We start from the raw sequence: 27,418 nt of genomic DNA, 5'->3' as shown, positions 1-27,418 counted from the left end.
GCCCTAATCCTCTTCCGTATTAATTCCGGGTCATCCTGTGGGGTTTTTTTTTTTTTTTTATAAGATTTGTTTTTCAGTCAAGGCACTCATAATGGATGGCAAAGCCAAACATTTTACTTAAGTAAGAGTAGTGATATTTTATTAAGATCTAAAAGTAAAAAGTATGCTACAATAAAACTACCTCAAAGTAAGATTTTGATCCAAAAATTAGCCTACTCCAAATATTACTGGTTAATACCTTTGCTGCTGGATGACCTGTTCTCAGACCACTTACATCAACTCGTCTTCATATCCAGTAAATAAATTATTTGTGATCAATAACATTTATATTTATTTATTTTTTGGTATTAAAATGTGTAAACACTATAGTGTCAATCAGAATGGATATAGCAGGTAGCAAATATGCAGAATGATGCTTTCAAATAATCGTATATCCTACACTTGGACCAGAACATCTGGGTTTTATAAAGAATTTTACTCTAAGTGCTCTGAACTTAAAATGTACATATCTGAGTGATTTCTCTTCAGCTTCTTTCGTGTTTTTTCCGCCAAGTGATTCTAAAAATAATCCGCACTTTTCTCAAAACTGATCTATAGCCTACTGAAGATGCAAAGAACAAATTTTATATTTAGGACGAATTAAAGTTAATTAAAATATATTAATGCTTACTGTAAAAGAGAAGCGCTGCACTTCAAACAAATAGTGATAAATCATTTATTTCGTCGCGCGCATTGATCAAGATGAGCGTCCGCCGGAAGTTTAAAACTGCCCACCTTTGCGTCAGATGCAATCAGTGTTTCCCAGCTGTGTTTATTAGCGTGGTCCATGGCAGCATGGCTCCTATGTCCCTCCCATGCCTCCGCTGAAGCCCGCGGTAAGTAGCTGCAGAGGCCCCTGCACCAGATCTCTGCCCCCGGCTGTCACCATGGCCAGGAGCGGGTTCTGCGACTCCAAGCCAATGCTGGACTTGCACAAAAAGGTGAGCTGAGTGTGATCAGTGATCACCATTAGTCAATCAATCATGACATCATCTATAAAGGTAACATGGTTTTACCTTATGACCTACAAACTTTGTGATCTTTACCTGTAAGAAAAGGAAATAAAAGCTCATATTTTTAAGCCTTGCAGTCTTCTCACTCAGGCCCATTTGAGCTTAATTTATATGGTTTCATTTGTCTTTGTTTTGATGAATTAATTTAAACTTTTTTGTGTGTGAGAGAGAAGTTTTATTTGGTTGATTCAGTGGCTGATCTAGAAAATTGGGCCAAAGGAAGAACAAAAACTGTAGAAGCGGGTGGCAAAGCTGGACATATCCATAAAAATATGATAGAAATCTCATATGTAAATGGAGTCAACAAATATTAAAAGAAAACACTTGAAAAAAATTATTATTTTACAGAATACATGCAAAACTACAGCAGACAAATTCAGAAATATAACTTTAAATACTTGATGGATTTTAGCAATTAGTTTTAGAAGAGTTTAGATGATTGTTGTTTCTGGACAGCAAAAAGTCTCACAAAGGGACCCGACTAAAGCAGCAGTTTGGAAAATATTTCCAATTTCTGCAGACCGCTTGGTTTATGCAAGGATGCAGGCACTGAGAAATGTACATCAGCATGAATGAACAGAGACAATCTGTTGCCCCCCTAGGCAGATGAGAGGAGGGCCCCACTACGAACTTGGGCGAATGCCTGTGGGTCTATAGATCGCTGTCAGCCTGTAGAAGAAGAGTCCAGGACGGCCCCGGTCAAACTGGAGCCAGAGCACAGATGGGTAGGCCTTCTGTCCTGTGTACCACCTTCATCCTAAAGCTCTTTTGTTCCCAAACTCATAGTCTTTGCTTTTAAACCATCTTTGTGATCTAACCAACCCAACTTCTAGTCCTCCTAGCTGTGATGTCCATGCTCTTCATTCCCAACAGGAACGAAGGCTATCAGCACAAACCAGTGAAAGCATCCTAATGGGTTTCCATGAAGACAGCAGGACATGCATGGCTGGTAGAGTGTTCAAATTTTTATTTTGAATAGTTTATTTTTTTATCTTAGAAATATAAATTTTTGATAAACTACATATAGTGTCTGGGTTAAATAGATGAAGGCCATGGCATAAAACGTAGTTTCAAATGTGTAATTCCCATAATCAAATTCAACGGAAAGAAAAATTAAAAATGTATTAATTTCCGTTGAGGTTAAATTTCGAATACAAAAATTATGCTGTATGTTTTTAATGAGTTTTTCTTCATATGCAGCGGAGGGCTGTGTAGAGGCTCCAGTGCTGCTATACCCTCATGGCCTGCAAGGACTTCACAGCCTCCATGCTCTGGTTCCCAGTTTACTGAGACTCGAAGTAGAAACGGCGCTTGAGAAACTGGGCCTATCGGATCGAACATATGCCTGGGAAGTGTTCTTGGATATGATGGTGAGCAAGTCATTCCCTGGGGAAGGAGGATGGACATCCACGAATCAACATCTGCTTTGTTAAATTTTTTAAATATGTTTTATTTTCTGATTTTAGAAAACTCAAATGCGAAACTCCCTCCCCAGTGCTGATCTTTCCCGCCACTTCACTGATGCCACTCGAGCGATCCTGGTAGACTGGATCATTCGGGTCCATGTGAGCGTTCAAAAGCTTTCCAAATTACACCTGTAACTGGTATCCTGAAACAGAAACATAACTTTAATAACTAACTTTGCCACTGAGTTTCTGTAGGGAAAGGGAAGGATTTTGATTCTTAGCTTTAATATGGTAATAAACCTCAAAATTCTGATTTCTATTAAATTTTCTTAATTATCCCAGCTTCAAATTTCCAAGTCTGAAGTTTAGTTAAAAAAAAAAAAAAAACAGATTTCCTTAAAATGTAAGAGGATTTTATATCTTTTTGATTGAATAAATGATTTTAAAAGAGTCCAGTTTTAATGTGCTCTTAAATATGGCAATAACCTTTTCTCTAACTCATTGAAGCTGTAGATGTGAGAACCACTGATTTAAATATGCAAATTGATGCAGGGGGAGTAAATCATGGCTGATCTGTTAATTATAAGGGCAATGTATTTACTTTCTGTCAGGAGTTGCTGCAGTTCCAGGAAGAGACCCTCTATCTGGCAGTACACCTCCTCAACCGCTCCCTTCGACAGCTGAAGGTGACCACAGCCAACCTGCAGCTCCTTGGCATAATTTGCCTCTTCCTTGCAGCAAAGAAAGAGGAAAGCCTCCTCCCAGATGTATGCTGACTCGCTCCTGTCCAGCTATAGGGCTGTAGTTGCTAACATTTTTAAATGTGCAATTAATTGGTTAAAAATTGTGACAGGTGGAACCAACATGGCATATTTCATGAACAGTTGGTAGCTTTTGTTTTAAAGCTTCCTCTTCTCCAGGTGGCTGGACTCTGCAGCCTGATGGACCACACCTACACAAAACGTCAGCTTCTGCGGATGGAACGCAAAGTTCTGTGTGCGCTCAACTTTGAGGTCTCCCACTGTCCCCCGCTGCACTTCCTCCTCCTGTTCGCCTCTGTGGCTCGCTGTAGTGCTACGGTAAATCCTCATCCTGCATCGTCTTCCGTTCGCTGTTGTACGCTGGTGAAGCTGGACGTGTCACCTGTGCCTCCAGGTGGTGTGGGTGGCTCGTTATCTGCTGGAGCTCTCTCTGCTGGAAGGCCAGTGTGTGGTGTTTCTGCCCGTACAGCTGGCTGGAGCAGCCCTCTGCCTGGCCCGCCAAGTTCTACAGGAGTGTTCAACACCAGAGGGAGAGGCTGCGTGGTGCCTGGCTTCCAGCATCCACGTTGGCAGGTGGGTCATTGCTCCATCTTTCTTTGCAACCATGAATGTCTGATCTTAACTTTTTGCAGAGGATCTTTTCATTGACTTGTGCTTTATTTTCCAGTGAGCCTACTCTGCTGAGGATCATGCATATTCTTGCTGGTGCTGCAGCCAAAGCCAGCACACAAGAGACTTGTGCTACGTTCATCAAATTTTCATCCGCAGAGACATTACAAGTCAGTAGACACCCAGGTCTAATTAATGCTGCAGGTCTGCTGGGTGCCTGCAGTTGACACGTCTGAGTTGCTTCTCTGCTAAGCTCACACTAGGCTGCCATCACTTGTGAGGAGCTGCAGAGGAGGAGGAACTCACAAGTGTGAAAAATTCATACTAAATGTTGAAATATTAACATGTTGCTTAAATGGGATTTAGATTTAGCCGCGCATGTGGCAAACTTGTTTTATTGTCTTATCTTGCAGCCAATTTAAAATACTTGAATTATATTGAAATGTATTTGTCTTATTAATTGTGGAGAGTGTGTGGGCTGTCTGTCAAGTTCTTTGAAATATTTTTATGTAAAATAAAGTCTGCTGCAATGTCTTGATTCCTTTTTAATTTTCTTGTGTCTTTGTTTTTTTCTTTTCTTTTTTTTTTTTTTTTTTTTGCTATGGATTAGCCCCAGTTTATTTACTGATAAATTGATACGTGTAAGTTTTAATTTTTTACTTTTGACAATTTTCATGGATTTGGTTTTCACAGGCCTTGGGTTTTCATGTCTGAGAAATAAAACTTGTCTCTTGGTAGATTGAAGGGGGGGGAATTGCCCACAGATAAAACCCTGCTCATACATGAATAGATTGTCTTCTGTTAAAGTTTTAACTTGTATTCCTGGTCTGCCTTACATAAGCCATTAAATCACAGGAAATGCAATAAAGGCTCTACCTGCCCTACTGGTTTCTCCTGCAGCCTGACAGCTGTTACAAACATTTGCTTTTTTTTTTCACCAGGCACATCCCAATAGCCTTTTCAAAACGTGCCTAACGCGCCTTAAATGTTTCATCACCCAATCATAAATTAAGCTGTTCTTACAAATTTGAATGTTTAATGTAAAGGTATGAACAAAAGAAGGTATGGCTGGAGCTTAACCATATTTTAGAATAGTGTGCTTTAATTTAATGAACTGCATTGTTCCAGTTGATGGATGTTTGGATTAAATTAATGACAGAAGACGCTGATTTTTTGTTAACTGTGTTAAGTGCTCTTTTTAGTGCCACACTGTATGCAAACTGTTGTCTAATTGGCTCTTATACTCGTCTCATTGACCAATGAATGTTGCGGCCCTTTGATTGGCTTCTGGTGGGGGTGGCCACAGGGGCAGCCAAGGGTGGCCATGGCCACCTCCGGCCCCCCATCTAGCTCCGCCCCTGCATAACAGGGACGTATAGCTTCGCTAATTTCAAAATAAACCACTAAACGATCAGGAAAACAGCAACTCCGTGATAAACTGCACGAATCATAGACAACAATAACAAACACTATATTTGAATGCAGCAGGTTGTATGAAGAAAAACTGGCTTTTATCTTCAAACTTTTGACTAACCCAGGAGCTTTATTTTGGAAAATAACCGGATGTAGTTTTGTTAACCTCCCTATTTTGATGGCAGTTATTGCGGAATCTCAGCCCGTTTTCGGTCTAGTTTGTTTTTACTTTGCATCATAGCCTGTGACAAAGAAACATGAATTTATTTTATACTGTAGGTCCGATTGTAACAGCTGTAACATGGCGCTGCTGATTGACCCGTTTCTGTTAAACACACCTGAAGGCTGGAAAAAACCATTTGATTTTATCGATCAACACCTAAAGGTAAGTTCAGCACTGCTTTTCCTTAAAACAGATGATTAACCAGCTTTCACTGTTTCTGTCATTAGTAAACTGTAACTTTTCCCCTTTTTCTAGATTGCAAACCTCATATTGGGGTTTAAAATGTACATTTTGAGCGTGGTGTATATATTGTCTTTAATATTTGCTGGAGAGTTTATCATTACATAACATAAGAGGTGCAGGAAGGTTAAAAAAAAACCGAGCTTAGAGAGTATTGTGGTGCGTTCACGGCAACCAAATCTCTGTGGTTTATTTCATTACTCTTTGCTTTCAATGAAACAAACTATTTACATGTTTGTGTTTTTAGTTACAGGTGAATGCAGCTCGTGATATTTTAAACAGTCACGACTTAATCTGAGGTCTTTTCTATTTTTTTTGTTTCTTTTTTGGAAAGGGGGATGTTTTTATTTACAACTGTCCCTCCTGAAATAAAAAGTATGAAAGGTAGGTCCAGCAGTTAGATGATTTGTTTTGTGAAAGTAAAATAATTGTTTCTAATCATGCAAGGCAAATAAAGGAAAAACATGCCTTAATTTTTTGGAAAAAATTATTGTTTGAGTCTTTTCTTAATATTTCTGTAGTTCTAGTGCCTTTGTTTAGACTCGTTACATCCCCAGGCTGCAGTCACAGTAGCTCTGCACTGATGAGAGTAATCACAGATACGTTCCTGTTTAAAATAGAGAAACTACATCAATCAGATATAAACATCACCAACCCCGTTCCTCTCTCCCAAGTTTAGTTTTTTAAACCATGTGTACCCCCCCTACCTTGCAACATATTTCAACCATAGGCCTCTGTGTATCAATGAAAATTAAAAAGTGTTTGCGTTTGTATAAATCCCTTTAAGTCGAAACTTTTGTAAAACCTGGATAAGCTGCAGATGAGTACAAATACCAGGATGTAACTATTTTTATTATTTTGACGCATGTTACTCCAGTTACATTTAAATTTTTACATACGAAAACACAAATGTTGCCCCTTTTTAAATATATTGAATTTATGGCACGTTGGTTTCTCCATACCCCTTGCAGTCCAGTTGATGTTATCCATAGACTTTTTGTGGGACATGCTTCAATTTGAGCTAAAAGTGTTTTGGTCAGTACTTTTTTTTACATTCACATCAGTTTAGAGCAAATTTAAATGATACCTTATGAGCTAATATTAATTTTAACAGGATACATAAACGATCCCTGACAGAATTTGCTGTTTATTAGCCCACTCAGAGCAACTGCATATTTCTATAAAATTAAAAACATTTAGCATAATGTATAAAGCGACATATTCGCTTTTGCCTCAAACTGTACAAAGTATGTTTCTAGTTAAATCCAATTCATCCTGTCAGAGAAAACTTAACTTTACTCTTTTGTCAGAACGACCCAGAAGCAGATGGGTATCTCCATGTTGGAGTCAAACTGTGGAATTCCCTGCTTCTAAATATAGAGAACTCCTCCTCTCTTCATCAATTTAACAAACAATTAAAATTGATAACAATTAAACCTTATACACTGCTATGAAAAATGTAATATAAAAAATAAATATAATTTTGATTTTTTTTGTTTTTGTCAAAACATGACCTGCCTGTGTGGCTTGAAGTTATATTGTAAATTAGAAAAATTTTTATATTTTACGTTTTGTTTTTTGTTTTTTGTCTGGAGAAAGGGGCATATTATAAGCTTTGTCTTCTTCTTGCTCCTTTTCATTCATGTAAGAAACATACAATGTTAGAATAAAAGGGAATTGACATGACAGAAATTTATTTAAAAAAAATTAAATAGAAATAAAATAACAAATTGAAGTTAGATTTAAAAATCTTTTGGACAGCAGAAAAGTTAACCTCTTTATTGGAATTTGTCCTGTTAACGCGATACGTGTTGTACTGTTTTGATGTTAGGATTTTATGACCTCATTTTCTGTTGTCATACTAATCTCAAGTCACCCTTTGAGATAAAAATGAGTACATTCATACATATCTTACTAGCTTGAAGAGAAGAGTTTGAGACATTCTATCAAAAAATCAACAGCAGTGAACATAGCATTAAAGCAAACAGAACTCTGATGTTGGAAATGTATTCAGATCTGCAAATGTCTAAATCAATTATTGGATCGGAAGTGAAAAATATAGATCGGTGCATCCCTAATTTAATGTGCATTGGCATTTGGACAAATTGCTGTCGAAATACCAACAACAAAGCAAATCAGATTAGGTTCAGGTTCACTGCAGAGCACCCAGTGTCATAATTCCAATGAAAGGTGATATTTTCACAACAGACATGTTGACTATTTGATATATCTTCACTGAAGTAATTATGAAGTGTTTGGTTTTGACTTCTACAAAACCAAAAAAAGTTTAAAACTTACTGATTGAAGTTTACCAGCATGCAGCAGACAGTTTTTCTGTTTTTATTTCATGCACAGCTGACAGTCTAAATACCACATATTTTCTTTTAGGGGCCGTCATGCCGAAAGAGCAGCCTCGCTTAAAGGATAGTGATCCCCGTGCACCAACAATCAAGAATGCTAAAGATAAAAGCAACAGCACCACCATGCTGGCAATTCGTGACGCTAAAGGTGCCAATGGCTCCAACAGAATGGGCTCCAGCTGCAGCTCTGAAAAAGACTCTGGGTATTCTGGTGAGTTGAAGTTACCCTCTGAAGTGTCCATATAGTATTGATAAACCATGTAAAATGATGATAATATACATACATCAGACTCATTGTCTATCAGACATCTGTCTAAAAGATTGATCCCAGACCTTCCCATTGGAGGGTTTTTATAGATTTTTTTGAAAAAGCAGACAATTCATGACTGACCCTTTTTTAACTTTGTGACCTAATGAGGTGGAGGCATCATGGCGGACAGAAGTGAGGGACGGTTTGTTTTTTCTGAGTTGCTTTTGCCAGTTTTTATTTCAAGATTTAAAAAATGTCCTTATTAGAAAATTTATCAAATTAGTCTGTTTATTTTTGGTTAAAAAGCACTTAAAATCTGACTCCAAGCGCAGATCAAAAATTGAAAGTTAAGCCCATACTGTATGTCTGATATAGGTTCTACAGGCAATAATTTAACAACCTAAAGATGAAAACAACACATTAACTAAGTTCTTTGCTTTGCAATGAAATGCTTTTTTTTTTTTTTTTATATTTATCCTCCATCTTAAATTCTGTTTTAATGTGTCCTGAAACAAAAATGAAAACGGATTATTTTTGTTCAGTTTTTGTTTTTTTGCTTCATTATTCGAAAAATAAATTCCATTATTTCACTGAACTAGGTTTGATTTGAACCCCCCCCCAAAAAAAAACAGATAAAAAAAAACATTAACTGTAAGTGCATATGCACAACCCTGTACCTGCTCGTGAGAGAGAACCCCTATTAAATGCATACGAGAGCGTGCAAAAGCCTGGTTCTCCTCGTACACGCTATGTTTAAAAGCTGCCGTTTGCATCGCTCTTTAAAGCTTAATTTCAAAATGAAGATTTGCAATATTTCAGAAGCATATGTCAGACTCACCACTGGTAAGTGAAAATGGGGACGAGCACGCTTATTTTGATGACCCACCCGGAAAAAGAGCATCCTCCACTATACCTTTAAGTCTGAAAATGCATAGCCTCTCTTTTAATTTTGATAATACCTTTTGATTTTTTTTCCATCCATCCGTTGTCCACCACTTATCAAGATCAGATTAAGGGGGCAACAATTTCAGAAGGTTACCACAGGCATCTCTCTCTCCAGAGGTATCCTCCTGCTCATCCTGGGGGATCCAAAGGCCTTCTCAGCCAATAATGACATATAGTCCCAATAGCAGGTTCTAAAATCTAGATCATACCCAGGCTTCTCCTCACACACATGGAAAACCCTCCAAAGGCAGGCACCCAGGTGACATCCTGATCAGATGACTGATAAAAGGAGATCCTTGCTTCTTGGCAGAGTAGCGCAACCCCCAGATTACTTCAGATGCAGCTTAAACCCATTCGCCCATCGCATTCAATCCTAACACCCCTCTTAAACAAGAAAAACTAATTTGCTGTGCCGGAGAGTCTTACTGACAACCCAGAAGTGATTACAGATTAAGAAATGGAAGAATATGCAGAAATGCACCATGCTTTGGTGTTGGTAGTACATCAGACAACTCAATAGAAATTTATAGAATGTTTCTATCGTGTATTGTTTATTAGGGACAATTTTTAAGTTTGCTGATGAAGATTCTCAGTCATCCAGGTCATAGTCATTCCGTAAAAGTATGAAAACAATCCACTGGACTTGGTTTCCAAGGTTTGAAGACGTTTCGCTTCCCCTCCAGGAAGATTTCTCAATTCAAATGTCTGGATCCGCAGTGAGTTTGAGGCTGACAAGGCCTTGTATTGCTTGGAAACATGCAATTGAAACCGACGAGTGAGTCGTTTGGATCCATTGTTAGCCTGTAATATCTGAAACCTGTCTATGATTGTGAAGGGTCGGTCGTTAAAGGAGGGATTGTTCACCTGGCTGAAGAGAGGAGGTACTTTGTTCCTCTGTGATGGGGTGGGGGTTGTGGTGATACAAGGTATGTGGTATCACCACATACCTTGGATGTTTCCAAGCAATACAAAGCCTTATTTATATAAAGCCTCAAACTCACTGCGGATCCAGACATTTGAATTGAGAAAGCTTCCTGAACGGGAAGCGAAACGTCTTCAAACCTTAGAAACCAAGTCCAGTGGATTGTTTTCAAACTTTTACGGAATTTTAAGTTGTTATGTTGCCCTGATTTGAGCGTTGTTAGTCCGTTCTGAGTGCTTTGACTTTCTCCAGAGGGCTCTGACTGGCAGCAGACAGATGCTGAGGACCAAAGTAGCACCAACAGCCAAAGGAGAGGGATAAAACATGCTGAGGCTTCACACTCAGGTCAATCCAAAACACAAGGCAGCAGAAACACTGGAGATCCTTCTGTGAAGCTTACCAATCAGGCCCATCCACCCGTCTATATCATCAAGGTAAATACAACTAATTTGGTAAGGAGGGTTAATGACGTGTTGTCAAACCAGAGAATACGGTACAACTTTGATATGAGATATTAACCCAAAGAAAAAACATTCAAAGAACATCTGTTGTTATTTTTCCTTATACAAAGTCTTATCAGTTCAAGTCCATCCAACCAATGAGTGAAAATATTTCACAGTGTTCTTCTTCCAGCAGCCAGCTGTCACCCAGAAAAGAAGTCCGCTGAGCATTGGTAACAGCATGAGGATAATCAGCCATGCTGTCTCTCCAAATATGATCATTCTTGACAAGCAAAGCTTCATGCCAGCAACACTGCAGCACCTCAAGCCTTTGAATTCTAGTGTCAAAGGCAAGAAAGCCAAAAATACCTACCTCCCCATATTGAACTCTTACCCTCGCATTGCTCCACATCCTACCAAGAAGCCACCTGACAAGTCTACATCTGACCAGGAATCCCAAACTCTGAGCAAAAGGGTGTGCACTGAACGTAAGACTGAAGAAACTTCAGTAAGTAGAGGCCTGTCTGAGGAGCGCCATCACAACCAACTAAAGCCGACAGCTTCAAACTCTGTCCTGTTGAGTTCTCCATCTAGCAGAAACAGTCTGCCCTCCTCCACCTTTGGGATTTCTTCCACAGACCTCGGATCTCCATCCATCTCTAGTCTGCATGCGGTGTCCTCTGACTCTCCTCCTCTTGTTTTCCTCAAAGTCCAAAGAAAAAACTTGCATTGCTCCAGCATTCTTTAATGCGACCACATAAACATTTCCAACCTGAAGTTAACCTTCATTAACAGAACCTACCAAAATCAATTTAATATTAATCCATGTTGGCCTCTAAAACAAAGCGTAACTAGCCATGTGGTTCTGTTGGACCCCTTTAATAACTACTCTCAGATAGATGTTAAACTACTTTAGTATTGGTATTTGTGCTGAATGACCGTAGCTAACAGATGGATCCGTACCAATTATCTGCTTCTCTGTTGTTTATGTGGCTTTAAGGAGAACGCCTGCTCTGGTATTTTGTGTGTTGATGGTTGTGCATGGTTTGCTGTGTGTGTGATCGTGTACTGTAGCCTATTTGTAAATGTGAAGTAAGGCGCTTCAAAGGATCTTTGGTATATTTTTCTAAAAATCTGTTCTTATGACACGGGCAGAATAGACGAGCAGCATTTCAGAATTCATGAACCGTACTGTTTAATGCATCACCTCCTGCCTTTCTTGATCTTGCTCTTTTGATTGTTTTCTTTTTTATAAAGGATCAAGCTTTTTTTACATTTATTTTGTTCAGAAATGTAGCAGTTTGCAATGCGTCTGAAAGTTTGACATATTTCAGACACATTAAGCTCCTGCCAACCTAATCTCCAACCCAGATTGCGTCAGTACTCAAAATCGTCCAGAAACGCGCTGCATAGGTTTCAGCATGCCGGGTGTTCCTCAAGAGTCATTCTTTGGGTCCAATAGATCTATCAATGATGGAGTGGGACTTTTGATGGAGATCTTTGCTCTTTTTTTGTTTTTTTTTATCCCGTTTTCCTAATCAGGGCGGCACAGTGGCGCTGGTGGTAGCACCGTTATGCTACCATTCAGCAAGAAGGGGCTAAGGTTTTTCTGCATTCGAACAGCACGTTTTCCCTTTGCATGCTTGGGTTTTCTCTAGTACTCTAACTCAATTAAAAAACAAAAATAGATGACTGTTAAATAAATTATTTATTGCTCTTAGTTAGGAATGTGTGCCTGTTTTTCTTGTGTGTCTCTTGATAAACTAATGAAGTGATGGTGTACCCTGTTCCTCTCTTGCTAAAAACACCACATCATAAGGGTGAAGAAAATGGACTTCCTCAGCAATAAAGCTCTTATTCTCATAATGTATTATCAAGCCAAACAAGCCTTGGACTTTAGAAAAAATGAATGAAATGGAGAGATGCTAAAAAAATGTTTGAATGCAACATTATCTGTGTTTCTGAGTTTGTAAATATTTCCTCTTTGTAAAAAACAAAAACGGTACCCAGTGTATCCTATGCTGCATGAAAGAGTTGCCAGAATGGAATGCAGGAGTTGTTTGTGTATATGACAGGCAGTAGCCATAATAGCATTTTTGAAATTTCAAATGATTTACAGAAACAAAATTAGATTTTTAAGCTATTTAAATAAAGGCAGTGTTTGATCAAACAATATCTTGTTTTTAAATCTTTGTCTATTCCTACAGTGTGGCATAAATCTGTTTTCAACTGTAGATGTCTGGAAATTAATCTTTCTTGTTTTCTTTTAGGAAAAAACCAACCGTAGGTCCTAATATGTCAGAAATAGAAATATTTATTTATATAAATGCTATTAGCCTGATGTTCAAGTTGGGGATTTTTTCTTGCCTACTATCTTAACTGATCAGATTCAGAGAACCTTGCAATTTAAGGGAACATTCCATGTTTTGTGAACTAAGGTAATAATATGATTTGAAACAGTATCTTACCTGCATTTGTAATGTAACAGCCCTTTTATTGTCCCACAATGGGGAAATTCATTCTATGCATTTAACCCATCCCCTTGGGCAGCAATGGGCTGCCATGTGTGGTTAAATGTTTTGCTCAGGAACCCAGGCTTTGGGGATCGAACCTACTTGTAACCTTTGCAGAGCACAACCGCCCTGCTCTATCCCACTAGGCCAACACTCCCCTTACTATTACAATTCATGAATATCTTGGTGTAAATCCAGATTAGTTGGTCTTGTAGTCTGAAATTAGCAGTTTGCCTGTGAGGCTTGAAGAACAACGTATATTTGCACCATATTTATGGACTTAAAAACAGGTAAAGTCTGTTTTCATGGTTATTTATCATTAGTGATTCTCCTGTGTGGAGCATGTAGCTACTTAGAACAAACCATGTCGTTTCTTCCAGTATCTGCTAGGCAGCGTTAAATCCATACAATGGTTTACTTAAACAACTATAAAACGTTTAGCCTTTATTTGACAGTTACTATCAGGGGCGTTGCTAGGCACAAAGCTTTACTGGGGCACTGGCCCCCTAGTGCATATGCCCCTCCTTCCATACATAAATACAGACAAGCACACTGCCCAACCCTGATATATTCCAACCAAAATTACCAGTTGAGATATTAATGAGTATAAGATCATATTTGTTTTAACAAACATGAACATTTTCAACATTGCAGCTATAAAAAATAAGACATTACCAACTTTAAAATAAAAAGTTTCCTTATACACATTCTGAAGTAATCATTAATTTCTAGGTTTCAGAGTTTTAGTTCAGGGGAAATGTTAACTCATCCTGAACTAAGTTTTTCTTTTATTTTTTGAGCATTAAAGTGTACCTCCTATTTTTCATTTTTGCAAAGCGGTCAATCACTTGACTGTGACTCAGCTTAGAAAGCTCTTCCTTTTCAACTGATAAAATAGCAAGATTATGGAGCCTGTCTCGTCCCATTGTGCACCTCAGCCAAGTGTGGAGCTTTCTCAACACACTGAATGACCTTTCACAACTCCATCTGTAGACTGGGATTGTGAGGGAGATCTGGATGACCTGTGTTAGTGTTGGGAATATGATGTTATCAAGCAAGTTGAAAACACACTGCATATCCTTGATGACAAGGCTTTCTTTTTCAACCATAAAAAGCTTTCAAACCATTTTGAATTAAACAAACGTTTTTTTACTCCAAATTTGTGCTGGGGATAGTGGGATAACTTCACTTGTTTAGGACCATCATGCTTTCCCCCTAAGTCACTAATGTCACCTTCTTTTTTGTGGAAGCTGGTTGTTGCATCCTCATCACCTTCATGGTCCTGTCTCTCCTGTCCTTCACCTGTCTCTTGCCTGTCAGTCTCGCCTCCTCCTCCCTTTCCTACTCCAGCACCTTCATTCTCATTCTCTACAGCAAACATAAAAAAAAACGTAAATCTATAATTATGTAAACATCTATCATATTGCTTATAACGTCCCTAATGTAACTGCTTAGCTTAAATCACTAATTCATCACGGGACCTTACCTCCCTCTCTCTCATTTTGTTTTACTGCTTTCCTGTCTCTGCTTCGTGTGAGGAATTTCCTGATATCCATCTACAAACCAGTGCAGTAATTTTCAATTTTCAGTCCTTTCATGTGGTTTCACTGGGAAAATATTAAAATTGACAGGTAAGAAACATTACCAGAACTAAAAATGCGTTGCGGCCGCACAGTGTCCCATCCAAAACAGTTGAGAGCAGTGAGTTAATTTACCTGCAGTTCATGCAGTGACATGCGCTGACGTGGGGGCGCTAATACATCCTCAATTTGGAGTTACCAACACACTTGCTGCGCATTTGAGTAGAAATATACGTCTCCTCCCGTTGGAATTATCTAAATTGATGCATTAAAAAAAATGTAATACTGTTGCAAATATTCATGAGATTTATACTGGGGCACAGCTCATTTATACTGGGGCACGTGCCCCAGTAAATGGGGTCTGGCGACGCCGATGGTTACTATCATCCTATTACATGTTCTCTTCACGTATGTTTCACACAGGAAAGCTTTTGGCAGTGCATTATTGGTGCTTTCCATTTGTCTTCAGTGGAAATTTCCAAATATAATCCTCCCAAAGTTACGAATTGTTAGCAGAAAAGTCAGTCCACCAGGATGGTATCTGCTTTTAAACCTTTAATAGAACATTTTCTCAGAATATCTGCAATATCTCTTGAAATCATGCAAGGAGTATATAGCAGCGTACTGCTGTATTCATATTCAGCTCTTTGCTGCCTTTAAAGGTTATCTTTTTCTGAAGTAAAAGGCAGGACCACATCAGAAAAAAGGACTAATGAATAACAAAAACGCTAAAACTCAATGGAGGGAATTTATTTGTCTTAACACTCCATACAAAAACCACGGAAGATGATTATCTGACAGCATAATGTTCATAGTAAACAGAATGAAATCTAACAAAAACAACTGGAAAAAATAAAGAATTAAGTTATACAGCATTTAGGTGGTGCTTTTACAATATGGCTTATTCTTAAAGGTAAATCTATTGTGATGTTGGTTTCCACAGGAGGAGACACTGAACCGATGCTCAGACCTTGATAGCCTTTTTCTCCTCATCTGATCATGGAGGTTCATCTAAGTTTTGTGTGCTTAAAGCTAAACAGAGTATTCTAGTTGCATCAGTTGGACATGAATGGCTGCAGCAGGTCAACACCCATGTTTTGCAGCTCGGTTTCTGTCGTTTGGGTTGGTGAGTCGTCCAGAGCAGGTCGACATAAATCGCAGACGCGCTGCAGAACAGGGAAGAGTAAAATACATTGATAATGTTAAAGAAACAAACGTACAACTGATATGTGTCCTTAATACTGATGTTTTTCAAGACTTCATTTCATAAATGTTCAATCATATTTTTTTAATGATGATTCTAAATATATATTTAGAAATCTACAGATAATGCAATTCTATAAAATTGTATTCGAGACCTTTTAAATAAGAAATTACTACTCGGATACAACATTTATTTTCAAGCTTACTCTTAAATATTGTGTTATAGTATTTATATATTTATTTTTACATTTTTAATAAATTTAGTATGGTATGACATTTTCAAAAATAATTTATTTAAGAATGTATTTACATTTGAAAATATTCACCAAATACTAAGGAAATTCTGAGTGATCTTGTTTCTGCAGCATTCAAAGATAGAATCCATTTATATGATCTTAATAGTGAATAAATGACAAAAAATTTTAATTTGTAATTTTAATAAAACTATACTCAACTGTCTCACCTGCCTGAGTGTGCCTTTGCCTGTAGCCAGCTTATAAAGTGCCCACCCTGGTACCAGCAGGATGGAGGAGAGGGCCAGCACCCAGCCCAATACGTACGCCCAGGATGGGTAAACATACCACCGGTTGAAAGTCAGAGGCTGGTACTCCACTAAAGAACATATGAAAGATCCCTGAGAAGAAATAATGAGCCGGTTTAGTTAAAATCTAGCCCAGACTTGACTTGACTTGACTTATTTCTCGGTTCAACAGTTTACATCTTATTCGGTGACTTTATACCACCAACACAGCAACACAGAGGCAATGACTCACCAGGGAGACCAGTGGCGTGAGGTACAGCCAGCAGATTTTGAAGAATGGGTTGGCGTCCACCCCTGTCATATCCTTTATTATGCCATACAATTTATCCGCTCCTAAAAGGTTCCGCGTTAATAAGAAATGTTTGAAGGAGAGATTTTGCTTTAAAAAAAAAAACAAAAAAAAACAAATAAAAAGACTACGAAAAAAGGACAAAAGAAAACATGGAGAGCAAGAGAAAAAAAAGGAAAAGTAAGATCTGTCAAAGGGACAGAAGAAAATAAATAAGGTGAGAAATATGAAGAGAAGAAGACAAAGAGGAGGAAGTAAAAAGGGACAAAGAGGATGTGCAAAAGGGGCACAAAAGGTAAAGCCAATAATGCATGTTTTCTGTTCAAATGTCTGTATCAGTCTAATTCACATTTTTTGCGTGCTGTTCTCTCACTCCAGAGGGCCTGCCTTCTCATTGATTTGTTAAATCCACCACTGGTAATATTAATACAGCATGGGTTATCAGTAGTGTCGGACCGATACCGATATCAGTATCGGGCGGGGCCCCGATAGTGCATTAAAATGGTGGTATCTGTATCGGGGCCAAAAAATGACATCGCCGCAACACTAGTTATCAGTAAAGGTTACTATACACTCTGATCAACATAAAAAACAGGGTCATTTTTTTTATGAAAACTGTTTCGGATTTTAACTGTAGGATCAGTAATAAGAGAAAGACAAATATTATTTTGCCCCCATGAAAAAATATGCTTAAATTAGACTGGGCTTTTCTAAATTTCTCAGCATGATATTATTAAATTAGGGATGGTTTAATTTTAAAGCTTTTCGACAGGCTTTTGTCAAGAGCTATGGTTTGTCATAGAGGAAGCTGTGTATAATCACATTCAACATTAAAACATTGAAAATCTGTGTACCTACCAAATATCCATCCCATTGAAAGGGCTTCAAACACACAGAGGAAGAGGATGCAGGCTCCGTTACATGCATAGTAGTCAAACAGCTGGAACACAAACATCCCTCCCTTGCAAAGAACAACAGCAGAGAAAGTTAATCTTTTCCCTTTAGAAGAAGATTTCATCCACTGTTAAGTATATTTTACATTAACAATAATCAATAAATAGAAAAATATTTTTGGACGATCCCCACGGTGAAGCAGAATATGTAAGAATTCCTGTTTGACTATAAATACAGACCTCAGTGATCATGACTAGCTGAGAAAAGAAGCAAATTAGGCAGAACAGGAGGAGGAAGCTCTCTCGACGTCTTGCCTGTCGCATAACTCTGGGAAACATGTCTATGATAGACGTCATCACCACCTCCATTGCAACAAACTGTGAAGATAGCAGACATTTACACAAGTATATTTTCAAAAGTAAACATCTGATTTACTTGAAATATTTTTTAAAGTTGCTCAGGCATCTTACTTGTGTGTCCAGACCCAAGAGGATGAGCATGACAAAGAAGCAGATGGACCAGAGCTGGGGAAGAGGCATCATAGCCACTGCCTGAGGATATGCAATGAATGCCAAACCTGGACCTGGAAAACAAAGCCACAGTCATGCTTTAATAATTTTCTTACTGTAGTGTTTCTTTGCATCTTTAAACTGTGATAAATTATGTTTGTTAAAAAGGAAATATCAAAGTGAGCCAACATACATGAAATATTTAACATATTAGCACAGTTCTTTACCTTGAAGTTTTTTATTTTGTCCAATGAAAACCATGTTTTTGTGTAACTATGTGGAAATACATTGCCTTACAGACTTTTTAGTATTTTTTAAACACAAATCGCCTAACACCATGTTGCAACAACAAACATTTGGGGAGCTGTTACAATAAGCTGATTAGTCAGTCACTTCATTCGGATGGGATAAAACTGATTTTATATAATAAAGTAAAAAATCTTGGTGTTGTTTTTGATCAGGACCTGTCATTTAAATCCCATATCAAAGAGGTTCATAGAATTTCCTTCTTTCATCTGCGGAAAATTGAAAAAATTAGAAATATCCTGTCTAGGGGTGATGCTGAGAAAGTAGTCCATGCATTTGTTACTTCAAGGCTGGACTATTGTAATTCTTTCTTCTTCTATCTCTATTTTCCCACTCTGCAGAATCTGTTAGTTCAATCTCTAACGTTATGCTCTTTTGTGCTTTTTTTCATAGTATCTTCTTCTCGTCTGTTCCTGTTTGGCTGTGACTCCATCCTGGAGAGAAATATCAGCTGTGCTGCTGCCATTAACACCTTTGTTTCTAAATTTTGGAGATTGGCCTGTTTTCCAGTGTAGTCCTGTTTCTCTGACTGTGACAGGGTGGATGTGCTCTCTTCATCCATGAAGATCCATGGGAGCTTGCTCGGAGCTTGTCTTCCGAGCTGTGTGTTCCCTGGATGGAGCCGCCTTTTACAGCTGTTTTTTTTATCTCTGCTTCTGTCTCCTTGAGCCCCAGTCGGCCTCAGCAAATGGCCGCTCACGATGAGCCTGGTTCTGCTGGAGGTTTCTTCCTGTTAAAAGGGAGTTTTTCCTCTCCACTGTCGCTACAAGCATGCTTAGTGTGAGGGATTGCCTTTGAGTCAATGAGTCAATGCAGTCAACTGGTTTTGCTTAGATAGAAAACTTTGAATCAATTTGACTGTATGATCTGGTGAACTGGAAAGAGCCTTGAGATGACATGGGTTGTGAATTGGCGCTATATAAAAAAACTGAATTGAAATTCTAGATTCTTCTGTTCACACCTGCTCCGAATCTGCTGATTAGCCCAGTCTTTGTTCAGTCTCCCATTTATGCTACTACTCTTCAGTTACTGTTTGCTGGTTCCTCCTTGTTTCTTGGCTCCTCGTGTGTGTTTTCCCTGACGTCTCTTGTCTTTTGGGGTTTTTTTCAGCATTTTGTGTTTCGACTTTGCTTCTGTTGCTTCATAACCTCCATTAAATCTGGGAGTGACCACCTCAGCTTCCATCTCTGCAATTGGGTCCTCTAGAAACCTCTGCACAACCAATTACTCTGCATTGATAAGTTTTTCATTTGAACTTTTTATGAATTATTTCATCAAACAATCTTTGATAATCATCATGTTTTCAGTATTCATTTTTATTCTCTTTTCATTATTATTATTTACCATTACTGTATGCCACAGCAATGTATTTTCCTTCTTCTTTTTTTCATGTACACTGACTTGAATTGCCTCACTACTAAAATATGCTAAATCAATATATATACATTATATATACATATATACATATATATATATATATATATATATATATATATATATATATATATATATATATATATATATATATATATATATATATATATATATATATATATATATATATATATATATATATACATTATATAAATACTCACCTGACTCTGCCACCTCAGCTATAGGAATGCCTTGTTTGTGAGCCATGAATCCCAGCACAGAGAACACTGCAAACCCGGCTACAACACTCGTACCACTGTTAAGGCAACAAAGCCACAGGCAGTCCCTATAAAAAGAGACAATGCTGTAAATACATTTTATATGATGCATGTCTGATAAACACAAACCAACTGCTGTACCTGTAGCAGTTGTTATTTTGTTTATTGTAGCTGCCTAGCACAATTAGAGAGCCCACACCGATACTGTAGGAGAAGAAGATCTGTGCCCCGGCCTCCATCCACACCTGTTCCAACAACAGCATTAGTGGCGTCATTCGTTTAACACCTCTTTCATCTGTGATATCCTACCTGAGGGTCAGTTAGTCGTGTTGGATCAGGCAGAAGATAAAAAAGAACTCCTTCAAGAGCGCCAGGAAGACATAGTCCTCGAATTAGAAGGATCAACAACATGACGTAGGGAAAGGTGGCAGTGAAGTACACCACCTGGTGAAAACATAAGGTCAGAATAAAAAAAAAAATACTTTGAAGAGGATTCTTTTTTTTTTTTGTTATCATCTGTTGGAATCATGGTTTTTATGTATTTGTTTTATGACAATTGAAAACCTTTGAAGAAAAATTATGCTTAATATGTATTTTCCTTAAATTCCATTATATGTTACACACCAATTTATTGATGTAATTTCTGGGAATTTTTTGCATACGCTTTTTCATTTAGACTTGGCCATACGTTAGTAATCTGTTGAAAGACCCCCTGATAACTTATTTTCCGGCACAGGAATCAGTTCTTAAACCTCAAAAAGTCATTTAAATCTCCTGTAAATGTTTATGATAGCTCACACTTAAACAAGGTTCTCATAGTCTTTGGAAAACAAACCCTCCCAAAGCATCTCAGATCCTCCACTATACCTAACAATATGCATGACATCCTTCCCCATGTATGCACCCTTTGTATTGCACTAAACCCAACCTCGGACCAAAACATTCGGTTCCGCACATACTGTTTTTACATCTGTTATTTTGTTCAAAAAAAGCTCCTTTACCCTTTTGATTTTCTGTTTTTCTTTTCATAAAGGATGGTCTTATATTTACCTGTATGCGCTATAATTGATCTATGTGCCCATTTGATTTTCCACTGACATACATTTATTGTCTACAGTGGGGAAAATTTTTGTTTTTCTTCAATTATCTCATAACCCTTGTTGACATATTTATAGTTTCCCAGTAATCATGATGATCTGTTAAAATATAAATCTATGTTGTAGCTCTTACTTTTATGTTTACTACTATGACACTCCTTCACCCCATTGTGGTGTCAAATACCTTTCAATTTTACAGGCTAAGCACATAAAATGCTCTTCTGATTGACGGAATATTTGATACCCCACGGTATTATATCTTAGAACATCTAACAACTGTTTTTGTTTCTAAATAGCAAAATAAACTATATTATTAGGTTCAAGTTAGATGTATCTTATATGAACTAAACTGGTTTGTACTATTAAGTGTTGCATTGTTGATCTTTGCCAACTAAAAAATAATGAACCAGAAAATATATTTCTTTTCATTAGATGTTCTCCTTTGATAAAAAAAAAAAAAAAAAAAAAAAAAAAAAAATATATATATATATATATATATATATATATATATATATATATATATATATATATATATATATATATATATATATATATATATATATATATATATATATAATATAATTAACTAAAGGAGTTTTTTTCCTAAAATTTGCACATGCCACTCACAAATATTTATATATATTTAAAACACATTTTTACTAGGAATGCAAATATTTGCAGAGCTTGTTGCACATGAACCATAGAAACTTGCTGACCTTTCCTGTGGACTTGACTCCTTTCCAAATGCAAAAGTAGCAGATGATCCACATTCCTATCAAGCACAACAGCACCTCCCACCTGATGCTGCCTAACTCCTCAATCCCCCCTGAAATGGCCAGGACACGGCGCCTGGAAGAAAAAGTTCTCTTTTAATTTGTTTCATATAAATGGATGAAATTCTCTTTTGACTTTGCAGACATACTCCCAGAATTCTGTGGCGGCCGAAGTTGAGTTCGTCCCGTTGATCAACAGGAAGGTGCTGTTTGTTGCTGAAAAGTCCACACAGTTCTCTGAATGAAAAGGAACAACGTTCTCTTACTTTCTGGTTTTGTGATGTTGTTGACGCTGACAATAATGAGCACAAATGATACCTGTGTTCCAGTAGTTGTCACAGGTGGCCCATGGCAGCTGGGGGCTGAAGGAGAACATGAGGTAGAGCAAACCCCATGACAGAATGATAATGTAGGTCATGCAGCTGTAGAGTAGAATTAGCTGCCCTGCAAAGCCTATACCTGCAGAACAGCAAACGTTGCTGTTTTTTCCAGTGTGTAAAACTCCCATTATTAATTTTTTTTTTTATATCTTGAAGTATAAGATAAAAAAAAAAGTAAAATAAGGAAAATCCTATTCCTCGTCATATCCAATTCAACAAGCATGTTTATGAGGTTTTACTTTCTCTGATACAAAAACATGCAGCATGCAGGGCTTACCTTCTGCTAGTGGGCACAGCTTCCTCCAGCAGGTGATGCCCCCCTCCTGAGTATACTGACCCATGGTTGTTTCCAGCAGGAACAGGGGTACGCCACAGGTCAGCACAAAGACCAGATATGGCACCAAGAATGCACCTGATTTTTGTTAACAGGATTGGTTTAACAAGCATGCAACGTTAGGTTCTGATATTTGCGTCATACTAATGCCATTTCCTCTGCAGATTTAAAAATTTTCAACTGTTTTGCATCTTTCTTAAACCTTTTTCACATTTGTTGATGTTGTGAATAATAACTACAATAATTTTTACTGGGATTTTTATGTCACAGAAACAAAATTAAGTTTTAAAATATTTTGCTAAATGTTTAGAGTGGAATAATTAAGAAAAACGATAACAGAAATAAAGAATGATTCATAGATAGCCAATTAATGTTGGGTTCATTAAAGTAGAGCCTATGGATGAGCCTGTTTTTTTTTACTACTCATTTGACACCATAAAAAAGATCTGTTTGGAAAGTTGGGTTCAGTTTGACATGGATAACACCCTTAAACCGGGAATTAATAACTTGAAGAATGTGAACCTTTGATGAAGTTCAGTAAATGTTTGGACTGTTTTGACAATCATCAATTGGTAATGAACACAAGAACGCTGTACTTTGGCCCATTGGCTGAATTAATTAGAACAATAAAGAACGTTTTTCTAAAATCTATTTACTTTGATGTCCCTGGTTTAAGGACAACTGTAAAACAAATGTGAAGATGTCACTTCAGCTTTGTAAGATAAAATTTAGTAAAATTGGTAAGGTACCTGGAAAGCATGGTGGAAATAATCTTCTTGGCCTAATAATTTCCCTGTCATTAAAATTATTATTCTTATTGTAAAATCATGCCATTATATACCGTAATAACACATTTAATTTCATTTTTGAATTCTCAAAGTTTTGACTTTTGCTTTTGAGAATTGCTCAGGTAACAGACCTGATTCATTTTTCAATTGCAAAGGAAAGGAATGATTATGTATGTAAGCTCAACATCATATGAACTTACCCCCTCCGTTCTTGTAGCAGAGGTAAGGAAACCTCCACACGTTACCGAGGCCGACAACATTTCCAGCCACGGCCAATAGAAACTCCACCTTGCTCGCCCAGTGTCCTCTCTCCTCCACCTCTGATGGAAGATCTCTCTGAACACATTTTTCGGTCAACATACCAGCAGGTTTTCTCAGGACCAAGAGCTCTTTAAAGTCTCTAAATTGTATGTGAAGCTTTCTTCATATCTTCAAAAGATTCTGTCAAGCAATAAGCAACCACATGAACAGTTAATGTTTTCAAAAGTAAAGTAAATTATCTCCAGTCTGAGAGTGAGGGTTTGTTTACAGAGCTGAATATTCAGAGTTGTTTGGTTTGGGTCAATGAGGATATCTAGGTGGGGCACCTTTATGAATCTCTGCAGCAGGTCTATGTCTTAACAACCTTTCAGTGTATTAAGAATGGAAGACATTAAGTAAGCTTACCAAAGAAACTGATATCATTTCAGAAATCTTTTTTTTTTAATCATTGCTTATTCTAAAGCTCCGTTTACTTTAATTGTATGACATATCTCACAATCTCACAGCTTAAAGGAATAGTACACCCAAAACATGGTTAGCCTTCATTTTCTACTCACCCCCATGCTGAACAACACCCTGGAGTACTTTTTTGATATCTCAAATGCATCTGGAGATCTGGGAGGCTTCTTGCTGTCTGCTGACATTCAAATAATGGAGGTCTATGGTGCCCGAGACAGAAAGGTCCATAAAAGTCCACAAAAAACGTGTTAATATTCCTCCATACTGCTCGTCCAATGTATTTCAAGTGTCCTGAGTGGGTAGCGTCCATAATTTACTCGAAACGAAGACATTTAGAATGTTTTTAGAGCATAAACAGTAGTGTATAGGATTTCCTAAAAGCGCGCACCTGCGCGTTCACGACGCTACGGAAGCCGGCAGACCAAACCAGATGAAAGTGCGCATTCAGCGTCTGCTCTGCCAATAATGCAAGCGTAGAAGAAGAAATGTGCTGTTTACCTGTGCAAAGAAAGAAACAACGAAAGAAAAATGTCTGAGGACTTCAGTGTTGAGGAAGAGCATGAGTTCTTTGCCGAGCTGAATGCGCACTTTCATCTGGTTTGGTCTGCCGCGGTTTCTGTAGCGTCGTGAACTCGCGCGCTTTCAGGAAATCCTATACAGTACTGTTTATGCTCTAAAAACATTCTAAATGACTTCGTTTCGAGTAAATTCTGGATGCTACCCACTCAGGACACTTGGAATACATTGGACGAGCAGTATGGAGGAATATTGACACGTTTTTGTGGACTTTTATGGACCTTTCTGTCTCGGGCACCACAGACCTCCGTTATTTGAATGTCAGCAGACAGCAAGACGCCTCCCAGATCTCCAGATGCATTTGAGATATCAAAAAAGTACTCCAGAGTGTTGTTCAGCATGGGGGTGAGTAGAAAATGAAGGCTAATCATGTTTTGGGTGTACTATTCCTTTAAGGCAAGCATAACATTAAAACAGACTTCAACAGCTTTTCGTTTGGCCTTAAGAGAGAATTGGTGAGAAGGAAGGACTTTAACCAGACACGCAGAAGTGTATTCTCCCAGGGGCATTTATGAAGCCCCCCCACCCCCGTGAACATATTCAACATTGCAGCAAAATAATATATGACTTTACTGAATATGACCAATCAAAAGCCTCCTTATACAAATTCCAAAGTAATCTAAACTAAGATTGAAGTAAGGTTGAGTGACTTTCACAACTACAGCTGTTGAGCTGTTGACTAGAATTGTCAGGGAGATCTGAATGACCACAGGCAAGTTGAAAACACATTGCATATCCTTTATTTCAAGACTTTCTTATTTAGAGTCAAGATTGTTTTTGGTCATTAAAACTTCCTCTGATTTCAGACCAATATTGTAATGATCTGCCAGATAGCAAAGGTGTTCCTCAGAGAGAATGCTATTTGAGAAATGCTCATTAATCTCAGCAACCATCCTGTCAAGGCAAGGGAAAAACAGGTTTCTTTGGAGCTTCTCTGTATCACTGAGGTCACACACTACTCCACAACTGTACTGTAAATATCAGTGCATTTATGTTTCTCCCTTTTTTCTGGGTGTAGCTCATGGTTCGGGAGTGTGATTTGCCGCAGAGAGGGTCTTCATCGGTCTTTGTCAGTCACGTGACTGACACGCCCCCTAGCGCCATTTTTGTGGTGAGCGGAAGAAAAACAAAACAGCAGAAAACGAGAGGAGAGCGCTGCAAGCCAGCAGCGAGGATTATCAGTTAAATGGAAAAGAACAAGAAAGCTAAACGGATACCCTACCCAGACAAACTTTCTAAAGCTGCTAGGGAAATATATTATGCCAAGTTAGCCTTCATAAACAACATTGATCCATACCAAGTGAGAGCTAATAGTTGGCAGTCTGACGCAGAACTCCTACCTCCAACTACGTCTCTGGATATTACCAACTACAGTAGAAAAAAGAAAAAAAGTCTAAGAATGTCATAAGTCAGTGACAAGGCAGATGTTGTGGGCAGTTGCACAGATAGCTGCAGTTATTAGAGTAGTTTGTGCTGCTCATCAGACTGAACGAAAACACTTGTCATAATTTTTGCACATTGATAAGTTGCACACTGTATTTGCTGTTCACTTTACCCAGGCCTGTTTTCACTGAGATCTGCAGTCTTCTTTACAGATATCACCTGTTAGGTCATATCTCTACGGAAGACCACAGACCACAGTGAAAACAAGTCCAGGGAAAATTAAAATCTTCTAATTTAAGCTAAAGAGCAATCTGCTATATACAAGGGAGGAAGACAAAGTAAAACATTTGAAGCTTTGCACTGTTCTGCATTATTTATGTATTTGAGATTTTGTATTGCATTTTCTCAAATACTCTGTGCTTAATTCAGAAGATAATAACAACGCTTGTTTCAAATTTCAAACTCCACTCTTTATTGTACACACATTTTTACAACTTCAGAAACATTGTTAATATTTGAAGTGATGGTGAAACTTATATTTGTTTTGCTGTTATTTTTCAAAAGTAACTTTTAAAAAAGCAAAATTCTATTTGCGAGAAAAGAAGAATAAAGTTGAAACAGTACTTGATCTGGCATTCATTTTTACACTACAGTAGGGCAATGATGTGTAAGGGCACAACAGACAGTGACAATCTTGTCCAAGAAAGTGACTTCTTCGCCTTCACATGTTAATAGCATGTTTATTGGTATGGTTCCAGTTAATATTTTGTATTTCTGACAAACATTTCCAATCACCCTTTCAACATGAATTCTTAGATGTGCAAGCTTCCGTGTTTCTTCTGCATCCTTAGCATCCAGCTGACAGCGCCCGTTTGTGAAGGCTGGAAGCTTGACATCCGCACACAGCATGCCAACATTTTCCTGTATATCAAAACCTCGGTCAGCTAACACAATATCCCCAGGCAACAACATGTTAAGAAAGCCACTGTTCAAAGTGATATGTTTGTCACTTGTACGTCCACCCCACCCTTTTGACAAGAAACATATAGCTCCCTTGGGTGTTATGCCTATCAAATACTTCATGGTATGATTGTGCTTGTAGGAGGAAAACATCTGGGCACGGGCCTTCAAATTAGCTGGTTTCTCTGTGAAAATTTCAAAACAGTCAATAATCACTGTGACTCTATGTCCAAAGGCCTCCACAAACTGATGAGGCATAATTTTGTGCAAGGTGTCTCTATCTGGCCACACAATTGCAC

General features: G+C 37.9%; 3 protein-coding genes across 4 annotated transcripts; 2 read left to right on the top strand and 1 right to left on the bottom strand.

Annotated features, from left to right (window-relative positions):
* The first annotated feature begins 737 nt into the window (after positions 1–737).
* On the top strand, positions 738–4,703 carry LOC119771839 (cyclin P). Its single transcript, XM_038268021.1, has 9 exons — positions 738–980; positions 1,655–1,777; positions 1,926–2,001; positions 2,253–2,422; positions 2,519–2,617; positions 3,070–3,225; positions 3,379–3,537; positions 3,614–3,792; positions 3,887–4,703. Exons 1-9 carry the CDS (start codon positions 855–857, stop codon positions 4,053–4,055), a joined length of 1,257 nt encoding a protein of 418 aa, XP_038123949.1. The 5' UTR covers positions 738–854; the 3' UTR covers positions 4,056–4,703.
* A 706-nt stretch (positions 4,704–5,409) lies between these two features.
* On the top strand, positions 5,410–11,369 carry si:ch211-132b12.7 (uncharacterized protein LOC564531 homolog). The gene is made up of 4 exons (XM_038267898.1): positions 5,410–5,626; positions 8,093–8,275; positions 10,434–10,615; positions 10,818–11,369. The coding sequence occupies exons 2-4, from the start codon at positions 8,101–8,103 to the stop codon at positions 11,367–11,369; spliced, it is 909 nt and encodes a 302-aa protein (XP_038123826.1). The 5' UTR covers positions 5,410–5,626; positions 8,093–8,100.
* Positions 11,370–15,449: 4,080 nt separating this feature from the next.
* On the bottom strand, positions 15,450–23,934 carry LOC119771762 (sodium- and chloride-dependent GABA transporter 2-like). 2 transcript variants are annotated; one of them, XM_038267890.1, is made up of 14 exons: positions 23,681–23,934; positions 22,636–22,770; positions 22,297–22,437; positions 22,128–22,215; positions 21,922–22,054; positions 20,418–20,552; positions 20,250–20,353; positions 20,052–20,176; positions 18,112–18,224; positions 17,881–18,018; positions 17,606–17,708; positions 16,691–16,791; positions 16,373–16,551; positions 15,450–15,880 (listed from the first exon to the last, which is right to left on the bottom strand). In XM_038267890.1, the coding sequence occupies exons 1-14, from the start codon at positions 23,838–23,840 to the stop codon at positions 15,712–15,714; spliced, it is 1,824 nt and encodes a 607-aa protein (XP_038123818.1). In that variant the 5' UTR covers positions 23,841–23,934; the 3' UTR covers positions 15,450–15,711. The 2 variants fall into 2 exon arrangements, with proteins under 2 accessions (XP_038123818.1, XP_038123819.1); XM_038267891.1 differs by having other exon boundaries at positions 16,381–16,551; positions 23,681–23,933.
* Positions 23,935–27,418: the final 3,484 nt, after the last annotated feature.

This window comes from Cyprinodon tularosa, unplaced genomic scaffold, assembly GCF_016077235.1.
Source record: "Cyprinodon tularosa strain WSP-4 unplaced genomic scaffold, ASM1607723v1 ctg69, whole genome shotgun sequence".
Lineage (NCBI taxonomy): Eukaryota > Metazoa > Chordata > Actinopteri > Cyprinodontiformes > Cyprinodontidae > Cyprinodon > Cyprinodon tularosa.
Note: the sequence above shows the minus strand (reverse complement) of the source record. Positions and strands in the feature narration are given on the sequence as shown.